At 45.0% G+C, this 19,715-nt stretch overlaps 1 protein-coding gene across 1 annotated transcript in view; it reads right to left on the reverse strand.

Annotated features, from left to right (window-relative positions):
- The window catches only part of NEK8 (NIMA related kinase 8), a 112,949-nt gene that overhangs the window by 78,820 nt on the left and 14,414 nt on the right, over positions 1-19,715 (reverse strand). Inside the window, exon 3 of the mRNA XM_082246900.1 lies at positions 5,255-5,487. Within this exon, the coding sequence (XP_082103026.1) occupies positions 5,255-5,487 (233 nt within the window). The remainder of the gene's footprint in view (positions 1-5,254; positions 5,488-19,715) is intronic.

Genomic DNA, 19,715 nt, shown 5'->3' on the forward strand with positions numbered 1-19,715 from the left:
TCTTGCTCCCTTTTATAGATGCTTAATAGTGTTTAGGTCTGGAGTCATGCCTGGCCAGTCCATCACCTTTACCCTTAGTTTCTTTAGCAAGGCAGTGGTTGTCTTGGAGGTGTGTTTGGGGTCGTTTAATATGTTGGATAACTGCCCTGCAGCCCAGTCTCCAAAGGGAGGGGATCATGCTCTGCTTCAGTATGTCACAGTACATGTTGGCATTCATGGTTCCCTCAATGAATTGTAGCTCCCCAGTGCCGGCAGCACTCATGCAGTCCCAGACCATGACAATCCCACCATCATGCTTGACTGTAGGCAAGAAACACTTGTCTCTGTACTCCTCACCTGGTTGCCACCACACATGCTTGACACCATCTGAACCAATACATTTATCTTGGTCTCATCAGACCACAGGACATGATTCCAGTAATCCATGTCCTTAGTCTGCTTGTCTTCAGCAAACTGTTTGCAGGCTTTCTTGTGCATCATCTTTAGAAGAGGCTTCTTTCTGGGACGATGGCCATGCAGACCAATTTGATGCAGTGTGGGGCAGTCGGAGCACTGACAGGCTGACCTCCCACCCCTTCAACCTCTGCAGCAATGCTGGCTGCACTCATACATCTATTTCCCAAAGACAACCTCTGGATATGGCGCTGAGCATGTGCACTCAACTTCATTGGTCGACCATTACGAGGCCTCTTCTGAGAGGAACCTGTCCTGTTAAACCTCTGTATGGTCTTGGCCACCGTGCTGCAGCTCAGTTTCAGGGTCTTGGCAATCTTCTTCTGCCAGCGGTTTAGACATTAATGCCTGTGTGTTGAGTTATTTTGAGGGGACAACAAATTGACACTGTTATACAAGCTGTACACTCACTACTTTACATTGTAGCAAAGTGTCATTTCTTCAGTGTTGTCACATGAAACAATATAATATTTACAAAAATGTGAGGGGTGTACTCATTTTTGTGAGATACTGTATACTCCTGGAGTAAAAATCTTATACATGGTATTATTTATGGTATTAAGGTTTGAACATGCACTAAAGACATAGATTTAGCCATTGTGATATAAATATAAAATTTTGACATCAAAGTTCGAAATGCCATTTTAGTTTTAGTCACCTGAATTGTTTTAGTTGTATTACTTGCAATGCTGCTGACTGATAGTCACTGGATCTCTGCTCTATGGTCAGACTGTCTGCTAAAAACAGGTCACAGGAGAAGTAGTCAAGCGAGCTTTGGCTGTACTTCTCCTTTAATCTGTCGAAGGTCATAATGTTATGACTGATTGGTGTGTATGGCATTTTTGCTTTTGCCCATAGTCCCACTTTAAATGTAATCAGTGGATCTTTGTGAGTTGATGTATATACCTCCCAAGGGTCCTACCAATACCAGGAGATCAGTTTAAATAGTAACAGTATACAAAAACCTACCTAGTGAATTTAGTTTTTTTTTCTAGTAGTCAATGGAAACTACATTTCACACTCTTCTTGGGTTTCTTGTTCTAGTATTTGTTCACGGGAATGCCTGCTATAGATACATACTTACAAAAGTTACATTAGATTATATTTACTCTAAATATAATAAATGAAGTTCTCAATTTCCATGAGGTGAACAAATGCAACTGTAGTGTTTGGTTTCTGTAGAATAGAATGAGACAAAGAGGAATCCCAGGAATGGATAATTATGTGAGAAAACCTATGTAAGTCACCAATAAAATATGTAGAAAAACAATGTTTAAAATGAAATATGCTGAACATCATAGGAAATGACTATAAAGGCATAAAGTTATTTTGCTAAAAATATCAAGTTACCAGAAAAACAGCTGTGCTTAATGCAAAAGAGAATGCAGGGTAAATATGTCATGAGAGAATTAAAGCATATCTAAACCCAAAAAACAAAAATGTAATATACCACAACATACCAGTCCCAGTCCTTAGATGTGGTGTTTTTTTTTTTTTTTTTTATTCCCAGGCTTTCTTGCTTTATTTTCACCAGTTAATCCTTTAGATAACACACTACCTGTCCCTAGGACAGTTTTTCTCAACCAGGGTGCCATCTGATTTCCCCCAGGCTACCATGAGCACAGGACACAGTATGCCCCCGATCAGCATTGTATTTAGCATGGCGTGTGTGGGCTGGCTATCAGCACTATAGGAACCTATGATGCTCTAGGGCCAGGATGCATGGCGTCATTCATTGCTATGCTCACCTGGACCATGGCAATGCATGACTGTGATCCAGGGCAGGCAACAAGTAGGACTGCTCCAATCAATCAGAAGAAGACAGAAGTCGGCCTCCTCCACCCTGCCACCTTCAGCCACACTGGTGGGGCCAAAAGGTAGGGCTCAGATGTGAAAAGGGGACTGTGTGATTAGGGGAAGGGGGTTCTGTAATGGAAGAGGCCTGTGTGACCAGGAGGCTTTGTGGTGGGGAGATTCCATGTAATGGGGCACTCTATGGTGATGTGGAGACTTTGGTGTGACAGGAAGGCTCCGGTGTGATGGGGGGGGGGTTAATTTATAGGGGGGCTGTTGATGTTGATGACATCTGATGTGATGAAGGGACCTCTGATTTGATGAAGAGACATCTGATGTGAATAAGGGACCTCTGATGTGATGAGGGGACCTCTGATGTGATGAGGGGACCTCTGATGTGATGAGGGGACCTCTGATGTGATGAGGGGACCTCTGATGTGATGAGGGGACCTCTGATATGATGAGGGGACATCTGATGTGAAGTTAATCTCATCAATGCGGTTGTGTGCATTGTCCCAGGCTCAGGTTTCCCACTGATAAGTACCGTTTACATTTTTTATATTTTAGACGTGGGTGCCTCAGGATTTTGAATACTTTTAAAGAAGCTTCTGCTGAGCAAAGGCATAGAAACACTGCTCTGGGTATGTATGATGCAGCCACTATTGCAACCCAAGCAGAGCCACTAACATGTCTGCTTTTTTTTTTATTCCCATCACATTGTGGCTGATGAAATCAATAGTTTACATAGGGGAGGTAACTTTCCTAGTGCATCATGGCTGCAAGCAATGAATTGTGGCTTTGCCCCCACAACCTGATAGGACCGATTAACTATAAATCAAAGACAGAACCGGCTCGCAGCATTCTCCTTCAACTTTAACCAGGAAGTCAATTAAGCATCTTTCATTGGTGAAGTAGGAGAACCACATCTCCTAGATGTTGGTCTAACTCTGATGGCCTGCTTGGCAGCTACCTTTTCATTAAGGAAAGCTGAAATCTGTGCTTGGTCCCGCATGGCTTAGGGCAGGGTCATTCAGCATCAACATGTACAGTTACCTCCTACATTTGTAAAGACAATTAAAAGAGCCTGCTCTTCATAAGACCTTCCTGTTCCGGAAAACTTAAAGCGGAGTTACGCCCCCTCCACCCCCTCCAGAAATTAAAATTCAGCAGCTACACATACTGTAGCTGCTAACTTTTAATATTAGGACACTTACCTGTCCTGGAGTCCAGTGATGTCCGCACCGCAGCCGATGTTTCCATCGGCTTTCGGGTGCTGCTGCCGCCATTGCCGGTAAGGGAACCCGGTGGTGAAGCCTTGCGGCTTCACATGCGGGGGTCCCTACTGCGCATGTGCGAAGCACGCTGTGCATTTGGATTGGCCCGGCGGTGGGGTCAGGAGGAGGGGGCCAAACTTCCGAGGGATGTCGCTGTTCCTGGAAGTGGGGAAGGGTACCTGTCAAAAACAGGTTCCCCCCCCCAAATGTGGCACCGGAGGGGGGGGGGAGCAAAAGAGCGCAAGTTCCACTTTTAGACAGCGCAGTGCTGAGTGTCCCCTGAGACTATTCGTCCTCCCAGAACACCTTCTTTACGCTTTATTAGGTGAACCCGGCTCAGCTCATGACAGCAAAATTTGGAAAATTTGTTGTGCAGGAGCATACTCACAGGGCGGAACACACTATGAGAAAATCAGAAGAAAAAACCTGTACGACTGATCTTCATATAGTGTGTACACAACTTTCGACATCCAATTCAGACTTTGAAAACTAAAATTTCCAAAGGGACAAACTCCAAAATTTTTCTCGTACATGAACAGATGAACGATATTGGTTTGTTTAAAGTGTACCGTTTTCGTACGACAAAAATCAGAAACAAAAGACTGTGCATGATCAGAAACAATAAACAACAAATAAAAGACTTTGTCGTATGAGAATTTGCGGCATGATTTTTTTTTCTTGCACACTCCCGTATGAGGAGTTTGTTCCCACTGCATGCTGCCATGATGCGCCAAGAAAACAGAAAACTGTACACTCACCTTTCTGGAATTTTCCTTTCTTGCATTAATTTCATGGCAGCAAGCAGATTCACACCCAAATGGTGAGAATTACAGAGAATGCTTTGAGCTGGTTTGGTCTTTGATTTATAGTTAACCAGTCCTATCAGGTTGTGGGGGCGGAGCCACAACCCATTGCATGCTGCAATGAAGATGCACCAAAAAAGGAAAACTACAAAGAGTATACAATTTTCAGTTTTTTTGTCCCTAGTGCAGTTCCCAGGAAGTGACAAGGTCCTCATTGGCAGACATTGGAAACTGTAGAATTTTGGGTTTTCCATCTATGGGTCAACCAGAACAAGAATCAGCATGCACACAGAAAGCAAAAAAAAATGAGACAATCTTTTCCCATTCTATTCAAAATAAAATAAAATAATAAAGGCCTCTTGCATACAGTATCTGCATTTTTCAATGTAATTTCAGGCATTTATGTTGGATGAATTTGCGTGCATCTGTGCACATTTGTGCATATTTACACGCATTCATTTTTGATGAGTAAAAAAAAAAAAAACGTTGTATTGAGCTTTTTTAATCTGCACTGTGCAAAAGGTCTTAGATATTCAAACACAGAACAAAATGATACCTTTGATTGATGATCGCTAGCGGCTGCTATAACCATTAGCAATAATCACTGTTTTCCCCCAGTGGGGGGGGGGAAGGTGGCTGTGGAAGCCATCCCCACCGGGGGAAAAAAGTTTCATGCGGAAGAAGACAATGGTCTGGCAGGAGGGATTCCCACATCAACACTGCCTGTGTTGATGAGGGAATTGAGTGAATTACAGGTTGCAGGAAAGAAATTTGCTCCGTGTATGTACAGCTTTTCTAAGCAAAGCATCTATATAAATCCATGTGTGAAGTTCAGCCATTCAGAAAACATTTTATACTTTTACACCATGGAGCTATTCCATACATATCTGTATGCTCATCAGTGACTTTGAATTATTGTCCTGTACTTACTGTATAAGCCTTACTCTTGCTACTGAGAATTTTTGATATGCCAAAGTCTCCAATCTTGACAATCATTTGATGTTTATCCAGCAGGATGTTCTGGGTTTTGAGGTCCCGATGAAGAATAAGCTTGTTGTGCACATGATGGAGAGCAAGGAGGATCTGGACGAAGAAGTGTAGAATAGTGTCTTCATCTAGAAGGGAATTACAGCGTTTCTGGATGTATTCGGCTAAAGTGCCACCTGCAAACCAAGAATGCCATATTACTTTCTAATTATTTCTGTCAAAATCTTTTATCTTCTAAAGCAAGTTTTAAAAGCTGTATTTCAGTGAACACACATACTGAATGGTTGATAAAAATGTTTACTAAAAATCAATTTCTGAAGACATTTTAACTCTTATAATTGCATGCTGTGCCACATCTCCATGATCATAATTTATACACAGATCTCTAGGTTTGCCCTCTAGTGACTACCTGCATGTAAGACAATCAGCATACTTATATGTTTGTTAGGTGTTCGTATTCATGTAGCACATCTAAAAAAATTAGATTTTTCCTACAGCTTACCTGTAAAATTATTTTCTTGGAGTACATCAAGGGACACAGACCAGCCATAGTAATTACTATATGGGTTATACGCCACCTATAGGTGAATGGACACTGGCGACTAAAATGACAGGAAGTCCCCCTCTATATAACCCATCCCATACAGGAAGTACCTCAGTTTTTTAGCAAGCAATAAACTTCCCAGACAAGAGGGGAGGGACCTCTGTGTCCCGTGATGTACTCCCAACAAAAGGATTTTACAGGTAAGCTGTAGGAAAAATCCAATTTTCTTTATCATACATCACGGGACACAGAGCAGCCATGATAATTACTATCTGGGACATCCCAAAGAAATCCACTTGATGGGAGGGGAACACTGAATATGAAAAACCACCATCACTTGAAAAGATCTACATAACTGCCTGCAGCACACTGCGGCCAAATGCAGAATCCTCTCAGGCCCTAACATCCACCTGATAAAATCTTGTGAATGTATGTACTGAAGACCAAGTAGCGGTCCTGCAAATCTGAGCCATAGAAGCTTGATGGCAAATTGCCCATGAAGCCCCCACTCTGCTGGTAGAGTGTGCCTTTACCCAAAAAGGTGGAACCTTCCCCTTTAAACCATACACCTGGATAATAACCTGGCGAATCCACTTAGAAATTGTAGGCCTAGATGCTGCCTGCCCTTTCCTGGGCCCTTCTGGCAGCACAAACCAAAAAATTGGTCTTCCGAATCTGAGCTGACATCTTCAAATAGACCTTAAAAGCACGCACTCATGGAGAGAATGTAATAACTTTTCCTCTGCTGTTTGAGGATCTGGAAAGAAGAAAGGTAGTGTAATGTGTTGATTCAAATGAAAAGCAGACACCACCTTGGGCAAAAACTCTGGGTGTGGCATAGATCAGGGAGAACTGCTCCCAGGGAGTCACCAAGGCATCCACTCCGACTGCCAGCGGATCCCTGGTTCTGGACGCAAATTTGTCCAACTTGTTGTTGAACCTGGACGCCAACAGATCTACGTCCAGAACCCCCCCCAGCGTTGACAAATCAATGCAAAGATCTCAGGATGTAAGGACCATTACCCTGGAAACATCTCTTCGGAACTCAGAAAGTCTGCCTGCCAGTTATCTATTCCCGGAATAAAAATTGCCAACAGGCACCGAACAAATTTTCCGCCCAGGATAGGATGTGACCCACCTCCTTTTGGGCTGACTGACTTTTGGTGCCCCCCTGATGGTTGATATAGGCTACAGCCACAGAAATGTCGCATTGGACCCTGATGGGGCAACCCCATAGTCTGGTAGTCCAAAACCTTAAAGCCAGACAAACTGCTCCAATTTCGAGGATATTGATGGAGAAGCTCCTTTCTAACCAGGATCATTTCCCTTGGACAGTGGCTTCCTCCAGAACTGCTCCCCAACCAGAGAGACTGGCATCTGTAGACAGAGTCACTACCTTCCAGACTACTGGAAGAAAGTATTTCCCACTCTCCAAATTCCTGGCTACCAACCACCAACCTAGACTCTGACGTACCCTTTGTGATAGAGACATGCGACAATCTAGGGCAAGGATCTCTCGTGGAGCCACAGCTAGCCCAATGGGCAAAGCCATGAACTGAAAATGACGGTCTTCACATCTCTGTATGGTTTGGGGACTACAAAAAGGTTTAAGTAGAAGCCCCTGAATTTCTCATCTTACAGAACCTCTGTAATCACTGCTTGTGACCTCAGATGGTCCAGAGCCAGGAAAAAGGATTTTCTTAGAGGATCTGCAGGTATGTTTGACCTTACAAACCGAGGATGAGGAAACACCCAGAAATTTAGTTTGCACCCCTGCAAGACTGTGGAAACAACCCAGCTGTCCTTAATCACTTCTACCCAGGCATCCGAGAACTGTAGTAGCCTTCCCCCTACCCAACTGAGTGGGGGCGTCCCTTAAAAAGGTAGATTTAGAGCTAGGCTTGGTAGGCCTCTGGACCCAGGGTTTCTTCTGCCCTTGCCCTGGAGGTTTGGCTCTAGATCCAGACAGCTGATGTCGTCGAAACTGCCTGGGATTAGAAGTACTGGGAAGTTGAGTGTTAGACACCTTTAAAGAAGGAAGTTTACTTCTCCTCTTAACTGGTAGAACCACACTCTCCCCCCCCCCCCCCCAAATCTTTTGGATATATTTATCCAGATCGTCAACAAATAGGCGTTCCCCATGAAAGGCAAAGCCAGCAAGTAACTTTTTACATGGCAATTCTGCAGACCAATTCTTTAGCCACAGGATTCTGTGCATATGAACTGACAGAAGAGCAAACCATGACATCTGCTGTACGGAGTCCTTCAGAGCATCTACTGCAAAAAACAAAGCACAAGGTAAATATGCTAAATCTTCAGCAGACTACCCCTGAGTAGGAACACTGTCCTGTTCACCACCTAATACTGTCTTTCAAAGACTGACAAACTCCTATAGCTGCCACTGCTGGTTGTATTGCAGACCCAGCAATAGCAAAATAGTAAAAATTCCAATTTCTTATCTGCTGGGAATTATCTACAGGACTGGTTAAATTTCTGTTTACAGAAGAAATAGCAGCATCAACTGTAGTCCATTTCTTTGTGAATTTTTCCTCCATTGGATCCAAAAGAGAGAACTTTTGGGAGGAATAAAAACCCTATCAGGGTGATCCCAATCAGCATACACTATCGGCTCTAAAAGCGGATGTAAGGGAAAAGCCTGAGAGTTTTGTGGAGGGCATAATGAGCCTAATGAAGAAAAGAGACTTTTCAGAAGTGTCTAGAGGAGGTAACTTAAATCCAGACCGGACCATTTCAGTGAGAGACTGAATTAACCATCTCTGGGATTGAGAGGCCAAGAATGGCTCCTCAGACCCTGACTCCCCAGAAGTAAAATCCTCAGCTTGACCATCTACTAGGTCATTTACAGCTACTTCTTTCACATCCTCTGGCTAAAGCTGACACCAAATCATCCTTAGTGATGTAGGCTGAGACAGAAGCACTAGGATGTAGCTACTATGCCTGACAACAGTAATGGCTCAGATTCACCAGTCACCTCTGGCCTCTCAGGGGAGGTTAACACAGAGGACGCACGGCTAGGATCTTCCAATCCTGAAGGCGGCACATTTGTGCCCCTTCCCGCTGTGCGTCCCCCCCCCCCCAACACTCCTTTTCTGGGAGGTCATTGCTCTGCACAAGAACTTGAGGTACTACTTTAGTGTACTCAAAGCTTATGTCAAGCTGTACCAGCTTATCACATACACAGCAGAGTACAATGCATCACGGCCACGCCCCCCGCTCCACGTGCACGAAAAATAGGGCCGTACTTGCGCGCGCCCCTGAAGTCCTACAGCACGGCAGGGAGTGGCCACCGAAGTCGCTCCCTGCAATCTGAGCCACAGAGGATAAGCAGATGTGTGGGGGGGATATATTAGATCCGCTGTGCGCCAGGCTTCAGAGGGGTTGGCTTGTGCAGAAAAAATGTGAGGCATCCAAGGTATGCATACCACAACTGAATACACATCGCTGCCCTCTAGTGGAGACATAAAAACATGGCACCCAGTATACGTTCAATTTCATAGGTAACAGTGCATCTTATTTAAAGTAAACTTACCAGTCCTGCCGCAGGACTCTGCATATAGCTAGAATCGATTCTTCACCCATCACGGCGGGTCCTGTCCCTTGTGGACCTTCAAGGAGTGGGTCTCCCTATAACTTTGGGGCCACTTCCTTTGACCTGTAGGGCACCCTGCCGGATTGCCTTTGGAGTCAGTCTTACCAAGGGTCCAGATCCCAGGGTCCAGCGCCCAAGAGGGTTGCATTACAGGCAATACCTCGCAGTCTCCCTCTACCAAGGCTCAGGTACCATCATTTTAGTCTTCCACTTTTGGATGGATCAGATTGCCAATCCCCTTGGATCCTGCAAGATCTTATTAGGGACTGTAGCATAACCTTAAAATATGGAGAGCTTCTCCAACCATGACCATCATCAAGACACTGGCGAAAAAAAAACTGAGGTACTTTCTGTATGGGAGGGGTTATATAGAGGGAGACTTTCTGTTTTCTTAGTTGCCAGTGTCCATTTACCTATAGGTGGCATAAAAAAGAGATAGTAATTATTATGGCTGCTCTGTGTTCTGTAAAGAAAATTGGATTTTTGACTTACCATAAAATCCATTTCTCTGATGTTCATTGACGGACACTGCTCCTGATCTTCATACTATTTGGGTTATACTGCCCCCTACAGGAGTAGGACATTAGGCAGAAAAAATATCTGGCTATGCCTATGGGCAGTCCCAGGGGGTATACTTCCTCTCCCTGATATAGGTACTCAGTTTAGTTAAAAGCAGTTTCAGAAAAATTACAACTTCACAGAGGGGTGGGTGCTGTGTCCATCAATGAACATTACTGTAGAGAAATAGATTTTTTGGCAAGTCAAAAATCCCATTTTCTCTTTCGTTTATTGACGGACACAGCTCCTGATCTTCATAACTATTGGGACGTCCCAAAGCAGTGTTAAACATGAGGGGTGGGAACAGCAAGAAAGTTCCCAAGGCTAAACTGTAGCCAACCAGGCAACAGGAGCTCAACCAAAACAACTGAAGCCCATCTGAAAAAATAATACCCCCTCAAAGAGGATCCGGTCATCTAAACAGCAGCCTGCAAAATCTTGCGGCCAAAAGAAGCATTCGCACATGCCAACACATCCACTTTATAAAACTTTGTGAAAGTGTGGACCGACAACCAGGTGGCCGCCTTGTAAACTTGCGTCTTTGACACCTGATGACGGAAGGCCCAGGAGGCACTAAGCGCCCTAGTAGAGTGCACCTTACCAGGTAAAGGAGGGACATGACCCTTGATGGAATAGGCCTGAATTAGCGTCTGTCTGATCCATCTGGAAATGGTCGCAGAGGGAGCGGACAACCCTTTCCGAGGCCCATCCATGAGTACAAATAGTGAGTCTGACTTCCTGAAAGACTCCGTAGCTGCCAGATACACCCCAATTGCCTGGACCACATCCAAGGCATGCAAGGCAATTTCCTTCGAATGTTTAGGCCTGGGACACAGGAACGGCAACACAATGTCTTCATTCAAATGAAAATCAGAGACAACCTTTGGGAGGAACGACAGACAGGGGCAAAGAACCATCTTATCTCTGTGAATCACCAGGTAAGTGAATGACAGGATAACGCCGCCAGTTCAGACACCCTGCACGTAGAGGTAATAGCCACCAAAAAAGCAACCTTCTGAGACAGTGTAAGCAAGGGAATCTCACAAAGATTCTCAAATGGAGGCATCTGGAGGACCGAAAACACCAAATTGAGGTCCCAAGGCGGCAACGGAGACCGCACTGAGGAACCAAATGTCAGACACCCTGAAGAAAGGTATGAGAAATATGGAAGAGAGGAAAGCGCCTCTTGAGTGTTGTAAATAATTTACTGACAATAAAATAGTAGTGACTCACATGGAGGTTATAATTATCGTGTAGGGCGTCACGCTCCGGAGGCTGGATGTATGCTGAATCCAAGTGGTGTCCGGCAGTCCGGGAAGGCTATGGAGACCTGCTCTGGCGTCTTCCGGGTGGACACGGTGGAGAAACCTGAACAGCGGCCGGCGGCGTCTGACGTCACGGATGCAGAGAAGGGCAGTGAGGGCAGGCTGGGCTTCACAACGCGTTTCGGAGCATGCTTCAATACCGGGTTCAGGCATGCGCACTCCTTTCTCAAGTGTCACTATTTTATTGTCAATAAATTGTTTACAACACTCAAGAGGCGCTTTCCTCTCTTCCATATTTCTGATACAGAGTTGCTTCACTCCTCCGGTCAGCTGCCCTGAGTGCCCATCCCTCCATCCATCCCTGGGACTACCCTGGATTCCCCTCCCTTCTTCTGGATTCAGGATAGCCCACCACAACTGTTGGTCTAGGGACTTGCACATGGACTATTAATCCCCTCCTTGTGCCCAGACTTTCACTGTGAATTTTATGTGATGCTGCTTTTATTGTGATTAACCCCGGATATATATCCACATTAGCAGCCATCCTATTTTCAGCACTACCTGAGAGCGCCAATACTCCTCCCTGAAGAAAGGTATGCACCAGGGAGTGTGTGGCCAAGGGTCGTTGGAAAAAGACCGCCAAAGCCAAAACCTGGCCCTTGATGGTACTCAAGGCCAATTTCTGTTCAACCCCCCTTTGAAGGAAGGTCAAGATCCGAGCCACCGAGAAGATGCGAGGATGAACCTCAAGAAACTCACACCAGGCAATATAAGTCTACCATGTACGATGATAGATCTTCCTAGAAGTAGATTTCCTAGCTTTGATCAGCATAGGAATCACTGATTCAGATAAACCTCTATTCTTCAGCATCTGGCGTTCAACAGCTAAGCTGTCAAAGCCAGTGACTGTAAAGCAGGATGGAAGATTTGTCCTTGGGAGAGCAGATCCTCCCTGAGAGGAAGCTTCCAAGGAACGTTGGCGACCAGCCGGACCAGATCGGCGTAGCAAGCTTAGCAAGGCCAGTCCGGAGCCACTAAGAACAGAATCCCTTCTGCCTCGATCCTGCGCAGAAGTCTTAGCAGAAGCTTAAGAGGAGGGAAGGCGTAAATTAGACGATGAGCTATCACTTCAACACCTAAGGTGCTGAAGTAAAGCTCCGCATTAGAAGTGGTGGATTTTGATTTGAGTCCTTTCTTTTATTATTGTCTTTTATCCATTCACACTGTACTGGTTTGTCAGTGTTGTAAACATATTTTATTAAATTTTTATTTTCTTGTACAAAAGTTTTTATTTTAAGAAAAGGCATAAACATACATCAAAACACAGTATATGTGTACAATTTGAGAAAAAAAAAAATGGAACGCAGGAAACAGGTAGAAGCAAAACATGATACATCCATAGCGCGTAAGCCATCCTTAAAACATCGCAGACCAAATAAAGTTTATCAGCAAGCAGAAATTCGTAGACAGGGTCCCCCCTAGTGTCTTATAGTGCAATAATAACAGAAGAAGAAGTTCTAGTACGTTCCAATGAGCAAACAGAGGCTGGGCCTGAGTCCCGGTTCACACTGAGGCGACCTGGTCGCCTCACAGGTCGCCTCCCATAGGGAAGCTGCGGACCCGTTCTAATAGGAGCGACACAAATCGCTCCGACTTAGAAAAAGGGCCCGGAGCTTCTTTGGGGCGACCAGGAGGCGAACGCCATAGACTTCAATGTTATGAAGTCTGTGGCGGCGGTGCGAAGTAGCGTCGCTCGTATGTGAACGGGCACTTAAAGTACCGAGCCAGAGAAGAAAACAACACTAAAAGACAAAAGAGAGAGAGGGGAAAGAAGGGGTGAGAAAAGAGGACAAACAAAGAAAGAAACGACAATATGAGAAGACTAAAGAGAGGGTGGGGAGAAGGAGGGAGGGGAGAACGGGTCCTGCGGGGCAAGCGTCCAGGGGGCATTAAAGAGAAAGAAGGGTGGTCTGAAAGCTGGAAGGGGCAACGTTCAAGATCCAGGGGTCCCACACCTTAAGAAATTTAGCATGAGAATCAGAGACTATCGCAGTCAATTTTTCATTAATCAGAATATCATTCATACGGTTCTTGACCGCTTCAAAACTAAGCAACGGGGTCTTCCAAAATCGGGCAATTGTTAATTTCGTAGCTGTAAACAAAAGCTGAGCCAGCTGATGTTGTGCACGGGTCAAGTCAGGTATAGGTTTACACAGGAGCGCCTCATACGGGTCCCTCTTCAGGGTGACCTGAAAAATATTACGGAGCAAGACATAGATCCTGATCCACAGTCTACTCACCTTGGGGCATGTCCACCAAATATGCGCCATGGTCCCCTCCTGAGTGCATCCGCGAAAACACAAGGGAGAATACGCAGGTATAAATTTAGCCAGTCTAGCTGGAGTATAATACCATCTGTAAAATACCTTATAAGCATTTTTTTCCAGAATCAAGACATTTCGGGAACATTTAGAGAGAGCTGCCGTCATGTGCTGCCAGTCTTCCCTGTCCAACCTACTCCCCAATTCCAGTTCCCAGTTAGAGTGATAGACCGTGAAAGGGGGTGTATCGCAGGCAATTACATTTTTATTTTCATACTACACCATGAGCCATTTCTTTTTATTCATACTTCCTCATATGGCATGTTGAGCTATCTACTCTGCTGGAGGAAAATCTCTGTGTTTTATATCATCGGATCTCCAGGCTTTTCAAGATCATGAGTTCCATGAATACATACCTTATTGCTGTCCTATAACTTAGACAGCATTGAGCTCTGGTGAGTTTAAAATTTACCTATACGGTGGAGGATACATCTGCACTAGTGATTATAACGGCATATTACTGCACTGGGACACTTTAAATTAGCACTCAAATAAACTTTTTCTTTGAACTTTTTTTCAGCTGTTGTAAGTGTATTTTATATCCCAGCATTGGGATACTATATATATTTTGTGCACTTTAATGCTTTTGCACTTTATTGTCTTTTTGAGTGCTGCAATATTTGTATTTATGTAAATCAGACGATACTGACCCCAGGGGGCCACCAGCGTCTGTGGTGTCTGCAAGAGGATCCCATGACTGGGCCACAAACCTCTGCACCTTTCTGTTGAGCCAAGACACCAACAGATCCTACTCGGGGATGCCCCAGAGACACAACTGATGAAACACCTCCGGATGAAGGGACCACTCCCCTTGGTCCAACGCCTGCCGACTGAGGTAACCCGCCTGCCAGTTTTCCACCCAGGGAATGTGTACGGCGAAGAAGGCTGGAACTAACTGTTCTGCCCATCTTAGAATGCTGGCTACCTCCAGAGCCGATTGAATGCACACTGAGCATCCCTGAAGATGATCCATCCAATGGTCCAGACACAGTCTGATTGCTCGGAGTTCCAAGATATTGATCGGTAGTCTGGACTCTTCAAGTGTCCAGATCCCCTGAGCAGAATGTTTGCCGAGGACGCCTTCCCAGCCAGACAGGCTGGCACCCATGGTGACCACTGTCCAATACAAGAGGAGGAAGGATTTGCCCAGACGAAGCGCCAGAGAACGAAGCCATCATATCAGAGACTAGTGGTGCACCGAAATTTCGGCCACCAAAATTTCCGGCCGAAAATGGGCTTATTCCATTTCGGCCGAAAATGGGTTAAAGATGCCGATACTAAATATGGCCGCCGCAGGCGCAGCGCAGGTTTCAAAAGACCTGCCACTGGCCGGCGGCCCGCCTCCCGGTGATGTCACTACTACTACGATGTGCATGAATGAACTAACACACCGGATATCTCCGCTGACAGGGAAGTGAAGCGCTCACATAGTTATAGCTATTAGCGGCCGCTCGCCCGCCCGCCCGGTGTGTTAGTTCATTTATGCACATCGTAGTAGTAGTGACATCACCGGGAGGCGGGCCGCCGGCCAGAGGCGGGTCTTTTGAAAGAAAGGACACAGGAAGAGCCGAGTGAAAGTAAGGAGATTGCATTGGGATGGTGAGGGACGCCGAGGGGGGGGGACGCTGAGGCAGGGGGGGGGACGCTGAGGCAGTGGATGGGGCGCTGAGGCAGTGGATGGGGCGCTGAGGCAGTGGGGGGGATGCTGAGGCAGTAGGGGGGATGCTGAGGCGGGGGGGATGCTGAGGCGGGGGGGACGCTGAGGTGAGCTTACCAATGGTATTAGTATTATGCAGCATGAGGGGGTTAATGTATTGCCACTGCTGGTCACTGATGAATTAGTGACCGACCAGTGGCAGTTAATTAACCCCTTTGTGCTGCATTAGTGCAACCAGTAGCAGTGCAACCAGTGTTAATTAACACTGATACTGGTTGCCCTAATGCAGCACAAAGGGGTTAATTAATTGCCACTGGTCGGTCACTAATTCATCAGTGACCAGCAGTGGCAATACAGTAACCCCCTCATGCTGCATAATACAAATACCATTGGTAATTAAATTAACCACTATACTGCGACAGGGTGGCAGCTACAGGTGTATGCCTGCCTGTTTTTGGTGTATGCTCCTGTTCTATCTATTTTAAAATCATTTGGGGGGAAAAAAGTCATTTTCGGTTTCGGTTTTCAGCCAAGGGCATCCTGCATTTTCGGTTTTGGCCCAGAATTTTCATTTCGGTGCATCCCTATCAGAGACTCTTTTGATCCCCGACTCAGCCGGATCTGATTGTCCAGGAACTGCGGAGTCTTGTCCCATTTGGCCAGAATCTCCCTTTGCAGGGACCTCGTAAGGAACTGTTCAAACAGAACCGCCTTGAAGGTAGACACCATCAGGCCCAGCACCCGCATGCAAGTCCAGAGGGATGACCATCTTCTGTACAGCAGAAGACGAATTGCAGCCTGCAATTTCAGGAGTTTGTCCAGAGGAAGAAGCACTCTGGCTAAGGCCGAGTCCAGAGTCAGACCCAGATAGTCCAGCTTTGTGAACTAAACCATAGCAGACTTCTGAAAATTCAGAATCCGGCCAAACTCCCACAGAGTTAGTATGGTGATCTTCAGGTTTTTCACCAAAGCAGTAGGAGACTCCACTCGCAGAAGGAGGTCATCCAAGTAGCCCAGTACCGCGATCCCCAATTGGCGTAACAAAGGTAGCACCAGTGCTAACACTTTTGTGAAGACCCAAGCAGCAGAGGCGAGACCAAAGGGTAACGCCACAAACTGATAATGCTCCTCTCCCACAGCAAAGCAGAGAAAGGTGCTGGTGACTGGCACATATCGGAATGTGAAGGTAAGCATCCTTGATGACGATAGAGGTAAGAAAATCCCCCTGAGGCAGGGATATCACCTCCGTGCGAATGGACTCCATTCTGAACTTCTGCACCCGCGCAAAGCAGTTCAGCGTCTTGAGGTCCAGGATTGGAAGCACCTTGTCTTCCTTCCTGGGAACTGTAAACAGGTATGAGTAAAATTGAGTGAGGCTCCTCACTCTGATCTCCTGAGAACATCACAGAGGTGACAAATACATCCCACTTCCTTCCGGTGTCGCTGACACCCCACCAAACTGATGGTTTTACGCTATGAGGAGTTCTTTGTTTTCTTGGGCAGCTACATATTGGCCTAATTGAAATTAGACGAGATAATGACAACTATCGGTAGAGATTCCTTATGGTTATTACTTCTCTGCCTGTAGGACTCTTCACCGCTGGTAGTAGAGTCCATTTGTTTTGGTAAGCGCTCCTGATTCTCTTTGGTGATGGTTGCACTCAGGGTGTCAAGTTTCCAGTTTCAGAACACAGGCTTCCCTTGGATACTGACTTTTATTCAGAGCACTTCTGTTGCTGATTGATGAACTTACCCACTTGCTTTTTATTATTTATTTATGAAGTTTGTTCATTATTGCCAGTTTGCACATGCATATTTTTGCACAAATGATTTGCACTTAAACCACTTTGGTTCATTGCACATTATATGGTTGCATCTTTGTTGATTGCTTGCACATTTGCTACATTACACTTTCACTAACACTAAGGTCCTTTTCACACAGGCGGACCGTTCAGATCCGCCTGTCCATTTTTTTGGCGGATCTGAACGGTCCCCCCATGAATCCCTATGGAGCATCGGATGTCAGCGGAGACATGTCCGCTGACATCTGATCCGATTTGTCAAATCTGGATAGATGGAAACCCTATTTTCCATCCGTCCAGCGGATCGGATGGGATCGGATGAGAACAGACCGACAGTCCGTTCCCATCCGATTCCCCCATAGAGATGTATGGGGAACTGACAGCTGTGTCTCCGCACACAGTGCGGAGAACAGCTGTCATCCTCCTGCTCAGCGGGGGATCGGCTGATCGATCCCCTGCTGAGATAAACGGAGTCCGTCCAACAGACGGATAGTGTGAAAGAGCCCTTACACTGACAGTTACTTTATATACAGTATATTTTTAGACTCTATATTGTATGTTTAGTGTAGCCCTTTAGTGGGCATTCTTCTCAACATTTGGTTTAATTTAGCGCAGCACTTTTTTCTATTTCTTTATTTTATAAATAAACTGTGTTGCAGTGTCTGCATCTCATTTAGATGACATTGGTGCAGTAATTTTTTATATTTAGTGATACTAGAAAAATGTCTACTTAACCACACTTGACATGCCTAAACGCCGCTTTGTAATGAAAATCTACAAACAGATACTAGGAGATAATTGCAGGCATTTTATTCTTTGCATATCTTTTTTTCTTCCTCTCCATTCTTTTCTAGTGGCCAATTTCACTAAGGGCAGAAGAATCCATCTCCCACTACTTCATATAACTCTGGATCTGCCTCCCAGACCATGTGATCATTTGAGTGAAAACACTGGTGATGTGGTGATGTAGTCTTCCCAGGATGCATCTATAAGACTCTTGCTACATCACCAGTGCCTCACTCAACAAGGAAGTGGAAAAACTGTATTGTAAGTAATAGCAAAAAATGTAAAATAATTTAATATCAGCAAGCAGAGCTGTGTGCTGATGGGATTTTTAGTGAAAGAGGAGAAAGGTGTGCTTTAATAATGTCGGTGCTTATGAACTAAATCATAAAAGGTGGAACTGTTTTGACTGAAACAAGGACATGAGAGTGGTAAGGCCTGAGCTGTCAATAATAGACAAGATGAAGCCACATTCCTGTAATTATTGAAGAATCTGTATTACAAAACAATGACCGTCCTTATGTCAATAATCTGAGTCACTCTGTTTTCTGACCTGAATTTACATAAGCGGCTGGTTTCGGTCCTGTTATCATATTACAATATAAGTAACAAAGCAGCATAAAAAGAAAAAGAAAACAAGTCAGATACTTTCTGCTGGGTGTAACCGATGGGGGTGACACATAAATGAAGGAATTAGAATAATGATGAACCAATTATATTACAGCTTATTAACTAGGATAGCATTGATTTTTCATTGGATTTCAATGTTATTTTTTAAACGATTGCATTTAAAAGCTGAATTGCACAATGGGTTTTAGGCTTGTGTCAATAGTTTGTTATCAGTTTGAGACACTTCTGTGATCATTCGGAATTCAGTGACAGGAGCATATGATCTGCTGACCTCCTTCTGCCCTGCTACAAGTGGGTTTTGTATTCTCATGGATTTTTATGCAAAACCCATTGGAAGCGAACAAAAGCCATTGAAACAGGTTCTATGGCTAAGTTCACATGGACAGCTGGGGGAGGCAGCAAAAACCGGGGGTTGATCTTCGATTTTACCACCCCCGACTGCCTACCTACAATATGACATGGCAGCCACACAGGTCTGTTTACGTTGCTGATGCTTTGATTCTCAGTGCAGCAATTTTTTTTAAGCATGCTTAGCAAAAACAAATGTTATCCAAATGGCTGCACTTCCAAAAAAATCATTCAATTTATTACAAATTTAAAAATACCAAAAGCAGCAAACCAGACACTGTGGGAGCGGGGGATAAAGTCAACGCATTTCATGCTAAGTAGAGCTCACTCCTGACACGCATGAGTCATAAGTAAGTGCTAGTTAGCATGAAATGTGTCGACTTCATCCCTTGCTCCCATAGTGTCTGGGTCGCTGTTTTTGCCATTTTTACATTTATAAATAGGTGGATACATTTTTCTGAAGTGCAGTTATTTGGATCCTATTTGTATTCGCTATGCATGGTTGGATGAGCAGAGCTGGCACCTGAGGAAACAAGAGATAGAGAGGATTGCAGTGGTGGATCCACCTGAAGCAGCAGCATATTCATTGGATATATTTTAATTCAGCATGTTGAGTTTGATAAGCAGCATTGACTGTCAAACAAGCCCACTGAAATCTAATTGGACTGCTGCAACCGCATGCCAAACACCGCTATGGAGGTTGCAGCAAGGTGATTCAATGTAAAATCCCCATTGTGATTGACAAAAAAACTGGCATTCAGAAGGCAGCATTATATCTGTAAAGCAACTCTAAACTGCTTATGCAAAAGTGATCTACTACAGATCA

This window comes from Pelophylax lessonae (genome assembly GCF_965119305.1).
Source record: "Pelophylax lessonae genome assembly, chromosome: 2".
NCBI classification, from domain to species: domain Eukaryota; kingdom Metazoa; phylum Chordata; class Amphibia; order Anura; family Ranidae; genus Pelophylax; species Pelophylax lessonae.